This window comes from Neophocaena asiaeorientalis, unplaced genomic scaffold (genome assembly GCF_003031525.2).
Source record: "Neophocaena asiaeorientalis asiaeorientalis breed wild unplaced genomic scaffold, Neophocaena_asiaeorientalis_V1.1 scaffold309, whole genome shotgun sequence".
Classification (NCBI taxonomy): Eukaryota; Metazoa; Chordata; class Mammalia; order Artiodactyla; family Phocoenidae; genus Neophocaena; species Neophocaena asiaeorientalis.
Window position 1 is genome coordinate 337,760 of NW_020173199.1, and position 10,145 is coordinate 347,904.

The 10,145-nt window shown below is 42.7% G+C and overlaps 1 protein-coding gene across 2 annotated transcripts in view; it reads left to right on the forward strand.

Moving 5' to 3' along the window:
* The window catches only part of SEC24D (SEC24 homolog D, COPII component), a 109,925-nt gene that overhangs the window by 87,228 nt on the left and 12,552 nt on the right, over nucleotides 1-10,145 (forward strand). For both annotated transcript variants that reach the window (XM_024744703.1, XM_024744704.1), the window contains exons 14-19: nucleotides 5,162-5,278; nucleotides 6,289-6,459; nucleotides 7,479-7,575; nucleotides 7,708-7,853; nucleotides 8,830-8,968; nucleotides 9,759-9,877. In XM_024744703.1, the coding sequence (XP_024600471.1) occupies nucleotides 5,162-5,278; nucleotides 6,289-6,459; nucleotides 7,479-7,575; nucleotides 7,708-7,853; nucleotides 8,830-8,968; nucleotides 9,759-9,877 (789 nt within the window). The remainder of the gene's footprint in view (nucleotides 1-5,161; nucleotides 5,279-6,288; nucleotides 6,460-7,478; nucleotides 7,576-7,707; nucleotides 7,854-8,829; nucleotides 8,969-9,758; nucleotides 9,878-10,145) is intronic.

The window sequence follows — 10,145 nt, forward strand, 5'->3', positions numbered from 1 at the left end:
TGCTTACTGCCCTGTGCCTGCTGGCAGATCGCTCTCCCAGCCCGTCTTCACACAGACTCCACGGCTGCAGAAGACCGGGAAGGCAGGCATGCCCCAAGTCGTGGAGTCACGTATTAAAGGGCGGGTACTTTTTTCAAATGCAGATCTCTGGCCCCACTTCCAGAGATCCTGCCTGATTCATTATCTCCCCAGCTTGCTCTGCTGATTATCCATATTTGGGAACCACCAGCATAAAGAATTGTTATTCATTCTGCCATCTCTTGGAATATCCTTACATTAAGTTAACTCACGAGAAAATGGCATACCTGACCCGTACAACTTCACATTACACTTGCGCTAAGAACGCTTGTGTTTAACTATGATTTAATGTCTTGCCCTAAGCTGTTAATTAATGGTTAAATTAAGAAAGAGCACTATGAAGAAAGTTCTTTCTTGTGTAGAACATTAACTGGAGACCTTATTGCATGATTCAATCTCTTACATGTAGAAAGATTCGCTAGCTGGTTTCCTAGAGTCGGTTGCTATAAGCAGTCTAACGCATAATGTTTCTTTTAGCTTTAACTACTAAGATACTACTTAGGGTAGATATTCTAATATAACGATTTCTTTTCCCTGACCTTCTTAGTGATTTCCAGTTCTTTACATTTGCCTTAGCATTTCTATTATATATGTACCTTTAATCATCTGTTTCCTCAAAACTTTTTTGTATAAATAGACCATTGCCATAAATAACCTTAATGAAAAAGGTTTCTTCTGCATCTTCCAAGAAGATTCTGGGTGATTATAATTCGTTGTATAAGAGCAGACACTGCTGTAGTACAATTCGATACTTTCTCCCTCGTAGCAACTTTATCAGGTTTGGATGAAGGAAAAAAAATTCGAAGTAAGATAAAAGTGTGTGTGTGTGTGTAAATGTCTGATGTGTGTAAATGTCTGATGTGTGTATGATAGCTTAGCTGCCTGTGACCGTCACATCATCTCATCATCTTTTCAGGTCCCGTGTGGCTAAAAATCAGTAAGACTTAAATTTGTATAACGTATACAGGGTACTAAAATTCTTGCCTGAAGTCATTATTAGGTAAGAGCTAACATTTTTGAGAATTTGCAGGGTAATATCTAAATATTGAAGAGACCACATCATTCATTCACTTATTCTTTCAATCAACAAAGATTGATTAAATGCCTGTGTTTTGTTAAGACAATGTAAGGACTACTGTCCCTGCTTCTAAGTTGCTCATAGTGTAGAAGAGATGTAACTCTGTAATACCATGTGTGATGTTCATTGCTTATGTTCGCAAAAAATAAAGGGGGTGGGGGAGGAGAGCAACGAGTAACTTTGGGAAGTCCGGGACCGCAGCAGGTCAGCCGAGTAGCTCAGGGTGTTCTGCACGAGAGGCCGGAGCTGAGAGTCTCATTCTCTGTGGAGGGGAGGAGAAACTGAGAGAGCATCAGAGTGCATTGTTTCTCATTTGTGTCCAAGTGGAGACATTTTAGAACTGGACTCCCCCATTTGAATTATAGCTCTACTTTCTATCAGCGAGATGCCAAGTAAAATCTATATATAATTAGTTGTAATAAACTTTTTGGAGCAGAGAAAGAGAGTAGACAAAAACTAACATAAAACATGTGCTAATTTGTCACAAAGATAAAGAGGGACTGTTTGGTAACTTCTGATGCATACTTTCTCAAAAGCCCTTGAACTATCCAACTAAAGGTTTCCATTCCCTATTTTCTGTTGTACATGCTTCCGTGTCCGCAGCCTCTTGTACTCTTAGTGTCTTTTTTTCCATATAGCCTTCCAAAATCTGCATCTCTTTCAAAATCTGACACTCATAACTCAACTATATGTGAATTTCTGGCATTGTCTTTTAAGTTGGCCTCAGAACAGTTTTCTGAGTTAGCTCTTACTTCCCCCATAAAACTAGATGAATAGAGTTTGGCAAAATGTTGGAGGGAAATGGCCTTTAGTGGTTATGCTTCAAATATATCATTAGGTGGGGGGAATTTATCTTTCAGTTGTCTTAATATATGCTTAAATTTGGTTTCAAGATGATACATCACAACATTCCTTCCACAAAAATTTATGGAGCATCTATAGAGCGAAAGGCACCAGACCCTGGGCAGGGGGCTTGGAGAAACACATTGTAGAAAAATCAAGGTCCTTCCTTTTTCATGGAGCCTGTGATCCATGGAAGACAGTAGAATACCTAAAGTTGTAACACAGTGTCATTAATTCTAGAAAAGTCTTATTTACAAAGCAGAGTAGGGACATAGAGGTAGAGGCAACCAGCTCTGCTGAGGGGGATTAATAACACGTCTCTCAGAGGAAAGGGCCTCAGAGCTGAATTTCGAACTATGGGTTCTCCAGGCCAGCCTTTCTCAACCTGTTTCCACCATAATAAGAATGACGTCATTCATCTAACCCTACACGATGCACGTATGTGGGCACAATCAGATTTTGGTAAAAACATAAATTTTGTAGGGATTATAAAGGATATAATGCCATAGGAGCTCTTTCTTTTATTGCTACTCATAAAAGATTTTATAAGGATGTGATTAATGAAATAATAAATCTGAAATTAATAGCCATTATATAAGGAAAAAAGATAAATATGGCTTCTTTATTTTTTTCAATATTGTACTTTTTTTTTTTCCTTCAGAGTTTTACTCCATAGGTAATATTGACTAGGCAATCATGTATGTGTAATTATGATTAACACCATGTCCTGGGCCATGGAATTCTCTCAACAATATTTTGTAGTTACTGTGTTTCCTGCGTCATATAATTAGGTAGCTGAGGCTTAGAGAAGTTAAATATTTTGCCCAGTGTCACTTAGCTGATAAAATGGCTGGGATTCTAACCCATGCAGTTAGGAACTAGGACCCATGCTTTTAACTACTGTGGTATAAAGTTACCGTGCGTCTGTGAGTACAGAAGATCTAGATGATAGAAGAATTTTTTATTTTTTTGCGGTACGCGGGCCTCTCACTGTTGTGGCCTCTCCCGTTGCGGAGCACAGTCTCCGGACGCTCAGGCTCAGCGGCTATGGCTCACGGGCCCAGCTGCTCCGCGGCATGTGGGATCTTCCCGGACCGGGGCACGAACCCGTGTCCCCTGCATCGGCAGGCGGACTCTCAGCCACTGCGCCACCAGGGAAGAGTTTTTGACAATGAATTCTTTAGGGGAATTGGGCAGGCGAGGCATGAAAAGTCAGGGAAAAGATAGACTTTTAAGAAAAGTTTTATACCTTTTCTGCTACTTGGATTAAAATTAAAAGTACTTTTATAAAAGTGATAGAAATGAAAAAAATTTAGTCATAGAATTGCAAAGTATTTAACGTGTTATTATCAGTATTACTGGAAATTCTACTTGGATTTGGTCATTGGAACTACTGTCTTTGTTGGCCAAAGTGTTGAAAACATCTTTCTCCTATGTGGTGTGTATACACATGGAGGGTCAGTCACTGTCCGTGCTCTTCATTCAGCCTTGCCTTCCTTCTTATTAATGCTGTTATGTATCAGTAATTTGCGGTAAAAGACTTGGGCAACAATAAAGTCACTGCTCACTACTGGCCACACAGCAAAGACAAGATGGGGCATGGGTCACACACCCTCCCCAGGGTGTCAGCTGGGACCCACTCCACAAAGCATATCACAGTGTCACTCGATGAGACACATTAAGAAAGGGCTAGCCTTGAATTCTCTTCATTTGTTTTTTAAGGAACTTACTCACAAACCCAAGTACCTTATTAGTAGTAGCAAATGACTTCACATCTTGCAGCTGACCCAGGCACACAAGTGTGCAAACAACAGCTCCAGGCCAAGGAAAAGGCAAGATGGATTCCAGGCAGAGGGAACAAATACGGAGGTGTGTAAAGCACGTGGTGTGTTCCAGGAAAGCAAGAAGGTTGTGTGGCTGCAACTTCAGTGCAGGGGATGGTCAGGGGCGAGATTAGACTGGAAAGACAGATTCAGACGAAACTCCAAAGGGCCTCAAAACTGTTGTTCACAGGCTGTGTGACCTCGCCAGATTGAATGAGCCTCAGTTTTCCTATCCTTAACATGCAGACAATACTACCTTTGTCACCAGGTTGTGAGTATTACATAAGAAATGTGCGCGAAGGGTCTGGTGCAGAGCTGCACACGGCGAACGAACGAACGTTGGTAGCAACACATCTCACTGTTTCCCGGCCTTCCTGCTCCCACCAGATAAAGGAATGTGGACTTTATCCTGTAATGGAAAGCCTTCAGGAGTCTTGAGGAGGAAAGTCACCTATGTGATCAGAACAGTTGCCTTGAAATTATTTCAAGGCAACAGTGTGCCTGGATGGTTTGGAGAGAGGCAAGATGGGAGAGGAGCAATATACTGAATCATTTAATTTCAGTAAATTTTCCTTGTACGTTACTTCTTAGCTCCCTAAATAAGATTTTAAATATTTTTAATGCTGATTTGACTTTCAGTGGAGCCTCCCTGGGCTTTTTGTTGCTTCCCAGGGACTACAGATAGTGTGATGTTGATCCCGCGTTTTTTCCTTTTGTCATCTTGCCTGATAGCCGATTCCTTGTGTCTGCTGTTGCCACACCGCCGCTGCATTCTTGTCCATTCTTCCTTGAAGTACCCCTTCAGGTTTAATCTGTTTACTAATGATTTCAAAGAAGAGCTTGTATTACATCATGATCCTGGGAATCCTATCATCAGAGGATTTACCTGGTCCTGAAAGACTACTGTTGGCTAAATGAGAAAGTATTTTTACCTGGACACATCATTTTAATAGGTGTTTAAAGCATCATGGTATAGAGACCTACATTTATACATTGACTCTTTGGGGAATTCCCTGGTGGTCCAGTGGTTAGGACCTGGTGCTTTCACTGCTGTGGGCCCAGGTGCGATTCCCTGATCAGGGAACGAAGATCCTGCAAGCCGCACAGTGTGGCCCCCCCCAAAAAAAATTGGCCCCTTCGTTTATAACTTGTGTGACTTTAGGCAAATCACTTAGCCTCCCTGAGCCTCAGTTTCCCAATCTGTAGAAGACACAAGGTTACTGTGAGTCTTAATGAGATGTATACAGTGCTTGGCTCCTAGAAAGTACTTAGATTTTACTTTCCTGAGTCCCTTAAAATAAAACTTCCCACCCAAGACTCTTTTTCTTCCCCCCCCCAGGCAGCTGACTGTCCCGGGAAGCTGTTCATCTTCCATTCCTCCTTGCCAACTGCGGAAGCACCAGGGAAGCTCAAAAACAGAGATGACAAAAAACTGATTAATACGGACAAAGAGAAGGTATTTGTAAACAGTTGCCCTTTGAAGTCCATATGTCAGTTCTTAAGATGGAATAAAGGGAGAGGGAGCGTGTGCTTTGTATAGGAAAAGGGGAGAAGCTACATGTAATGTATAAGTCCAGGACATTGTATTTTGTAGGAAAATTTTGAATTGTAAATAATTTAGGAAATTGTATATTCCTAGAAAAACTGATGTCTGAAATAAGGTCTCAGACTTTTTTCATGTATAATCTGTGTAGGAGACTGAGTAATAAGACTACTAGGGGAATGGAAGAAATGGGGGGAAATGCAGAAAGAAGATCAAGGTAGAGGGCGAATGCAGTGGACGGTCCCGTATGACAGCACTCCCGAGGCATGAAGTAGACGTGCCTGGGGCTCAAAATATGCTTAAAGGCTCAGACCCTCTCTGGCAGTGTAGCCGTGGGGACAAGTCGGGGGAAAGGATAAACCATGAGGTAAGCATCCAGCCGCGGCCACGTGACACCAACAAAGTTGCCTCACCTCGGTCTGTCAAAGGGAGGACTAAACATCAGCTTCCTTAGAGCTGTCGAAAGATCAGATAACATTGCGCACATATGTGTATTAAACACGGCACACGCCTGGCGCACAGGGTGCTCGACACATGGCCTCTGCACTGATGATTATCACGGCTCACTTCTTCTGCACTTAACTAGGAAAAATAATTCATTTAAAAAACTTCAGTGAGGGGCTTCCCTGGTGGCGCAGTGGTTGAGAGTCCGCCTGCCGATGCAGGGGGCACGGGTTCGTGCCCCGGTCCGGGAAGATCCCACATGCCGCGGAGCGGCTGGGCCCGTGAGCCATGGCCGCTGAGCCTGCGCATCCGGAGCCCGTGCTCCGCAACGCGAGAGGCCACAACAGTGAGAGGACCGTGTACCGCAAAATAAAAAAACAAAAACGACAACTTCAGTGAGAATTCAATAGAAATTAAAAACAGAAACCAGAAACATTACGTGGTTTTTCTTTTTTCCCTTTGTGTATCTTTTTCTTCAGATCCTTTTCCAGCCCCAGACAAATGTCTACGACCCTCTAGCCAAGGACTGCGTGGCTCACGGCTGCTGCGTGACGCTCTTCCTCTTCCCCAGTCAGTACGTGGACGTGGCCTCCTTGGGTCTCGTGCCTCAGCTCACGGGAGGAACCCTCTATAAGTACAACAATTTCCAGGTAAAGGCCAGCAATTTGTTTGCCTCGGTTTTCCACTGCTGGTTTACTTTTGGTGCTTAGATCTGTGAGAAAGCTGTGCCCCCTTGTGGGCAGCCGACAAATGTAAATTCTAGGTCCGATGGAAAAGGATGGGCAGATGGTTAGGAATTGCTTGCCTGCTCCCTAGGGTATGGCCACAGATTGACTCATTCAGCCTCAGAGTTGAATGTCAATGTTAAGCTTCCATGTTGGGGGGAAATATATTTAATATAAAATCTTGGTATTTTATATTAAATATATTTAAGGTATTGTTTTTAAAGTGACTATATATTTGTTTTAAAGTGTTATGATATGGGGCGGGTCAGTTCATGATACTCCCCCCGCCCCCTCCAAGCCTGAACTGAGAGACAGAGTCAAGAGACGATTAGAACGCCAGCCCTGGAACGGACCTAGGTCTGTGGACAAGTGGGCTTGCTAGCGCTTTCCCCAGTGAGACAAACTTTACACGAGGCGGCACAGACAAAAGCGTCTTCTGCGGACTCCTGCCTCCTGCTACTGTACTGAGGGCCAGGAAGCGTGTGCTTCCTGCAGGCAGGCTGCTTCCCCAAAAAGAAGATGTGGAAGAGGCCAAGCTACACCTGCCCAGTTCCTTTTCCCAAGCTTAGAAATTGGATAAGTCACCTGTCCTCCCCTGAGGAGAAGAGGTTGGGGGGCGCCTCTAAGTTATGTACCTCCAGAGGGAAACGTGGAGGGGGAACGAGTGTTCCCCCAACATAAATGACAGTGTTCATCATCTAGTTGTATTTTGATGAAAGCAGTTATTTTTCATTGCCTAGCTACATACATATTTATATTAGGAACTAGATGAGGGATTTGATAAGACCAAAGATTATAAATGAAATGACACTGAAAAAGCTTTCAGAACCCTTTCTGAGATTTCTGGATAAAGTAGGTTTTAATCAAGATTTGTTTAAAAAAGAATTGTTATTTTAAGTATTTTGCTGCCACCTGGTGGGCATGATCATACTTTATTTTTTTAGGTGCACTTGGACAGCCAACAATTTTTGAATGACCTCAGAAATGATATTGAGAAGAAAATAGGATTTGATGCTATTATGAGGGTTCGTACCAGCACAGGTACTTCTCGTTTTTATTATTTTTCAGGTCTCTGTTGTATAATTGTTTCCTCTTCAAGCTCATTGACAGGCCAACAAAGTAAATAACAGTAAAATAAGGAGAAGCAAAATTTCCCTTTTCCCTCATCCTTAGGTTTCAGAGCCACTGACTTCTTTGGTGGCATCTATATGAACAACACCACCGATGTAGAGATGGCAGCCATTGACTGTGACAAGGCAGTGACTGTGGAGTTCAAGCATGATGACAAACTCAGTGAAGACAGTGGAGCCTTAATCCAGGTGATCTAAAATGTCTTCCCATCTTTTGCTTTGTAGTTTGTTACTGACAGTGATCAGTGGGGGAGACTCCAGGGCCATCAACTGTGTTAGTCTCTCCATAAAGAAATTCAACTCCATTTCTCCAAAGGCAGAAGTCACTAGATTAGAGCACTCTGTGGTATATTCTCCGTACTGATTCACATATGCTATTTATGTGAAGTAACCATTATGTATGTCTTTGCATGAGAGCCCCGCAGACTTGAGGTCAGAATGACAGGCATCAGTACCCACTCACTCACTGGTTTGCTGCATTCCTGACTGCCGTGTGCGGGACACCATTGCTGAGACGTGTTGTAACAGAAGCAAGTAACGATAGGATTTGGCTTTGTAGCAAATAAGATTAACTAGAAGCCATGGAGACTTTGAATTAAAACAGGAGAGATTCTAATGGTCATAGTTTTCAGACACGAGCGTCACCCTCAAAGGAGAGAGTCTGGCATCAAGTTGAGGAAAAACTGTTTATTTTAAAATCACACCTATTTGGGGAAATGGTGACTTGTTTGCATTTTTGCAATGTATGCATATATTATTAGTATAAAACCTAAGTACCTCACCAAAGCTAGTTGTCCACTTTTAATCGAAGTGAGCCTTGAGGAGGACTATGAGAACATGAAGGTATTATTTCTGGACCTGGATCCCTGGTAATAAAATCTGAGCTAGGAAATGTAGACTAGTTGTAGAAATGCACAGTTATTTGCACGTGAATAGCCCCATTAAGTTTAAACCAGTGAAATGCTACATGAGAACCCAGTGTATGACTGGTCATTATTCCTCCCTTATGTGTTGTTGTTCAGTCTTTAGCAATAATAGAAAAAACCCTGTAGGAAAGTTCAGAGGTCTTTTGGCTGTACACACTGTTCTGTAAATGTAAATGTCAGGCTAGCTTGGGTGAATATGTTAACCAGAAAAACATGTGCCCTCCATGTTGCCTCTGCAGTGTGCCGTGCTTTACACGACTGTCAGCGGGCAGAGAAGACTTCGGATTCACAATCTGGGCTTGAACTGCAGCTCCCAGCTGGCTGATCTCTATAAGAGCTGCGAGACTGATGCCCTTATCAACTTCTTTGCCAAGTCAGGTAACACTTTGCTAATTCTGGGGTGCGGTGTACCTTGCCTGGTAGTGCAGGCAGGCCTCGTTGGTTAATCGAGTTAGTAGCTGACAGGTCCTGCAGTTGTGCAGCCTTTCGGTGGGTAAATTCAGAATTTGTAAAAGCAAAGGGTGACGGAGAATAATCAGCATTTCTAACTCTAGACTAATAAGGAGAGCAGTGAGTCAGGCCCGTGCTATCCAGTTTTGTTTAAAGTTTCTTTCCCAGGGGGACTGAGTTGAAATTGAGGAAGGTGATAACTTAGACTCATTATGGTATGAGTGTGTGCCCTCTAGGACACGAGGATAATAGAAGATGGTCCCTCATGTGAGACTGAATTTGCTTATCCATACCAAGATAATTCCGAAGTGGTAGGGGCCTGAGGTGGAGTTTTCTGGCTTCTTCTCCCCTCCCTGCTCCAAACCCCAATTGAAATGCTACACTAAGGTTTAGAAGAGCGAGCAGTGCAGCCCATAAGAATTCAGAACATCAGAAGGTAGTAAACTGGTCTTTCTTTTCTGTGTGTGTGCAGAGTTCTCTTTCTAATATTCTGAGGAAAATTCTGGGCCAATTACCTGCCTATTGTTGTAGGTAGGCTATTCTTCATTTGCTAAATTATAATTAGTCAAGAGGAGAGCATTAACACATGGCGTGAACATTTTTAAATGCTGTTATCCCTTGCTGAGTGGTGTGAAGAGCAATTTTTTTTATTATTACTTGAAGGGATCTATTTCTGAGCTAAACCTTTGATGCCCTTTTCATTGTTTTGTGCAAGTAGCTTTTAAAGCAGTTCTACACCAGCCCTTGAAGGTCATCAGGGAAATTCTGGTTAATCAGACCGCCCACATGTTGGCCTGTTACCGGAAGAATTGTGCTAGTCCGTCTGCAGCCAGCCAGGTAAGTTACCTGCTGTCCTCAGGTGCTGAAGTGTTACAAACACCTACTTGTTCATTCAGCGTTCTGCTAGTAAAGGCTTATGATGTTCCAGGCACTTAGATGCTGTATAGTAAACCATACAGCCAAGATTGACAATGCCATTTTGGGGGGACTGTGGTTTATTTATAGCAACATTAAAATGCTTAGTGGCTTTACAAGATGCATGAACCCAAAAATGTGCTGAGGGTCACTACATTATTTAAAACAAAAGCATGTTACATGTAAGAAA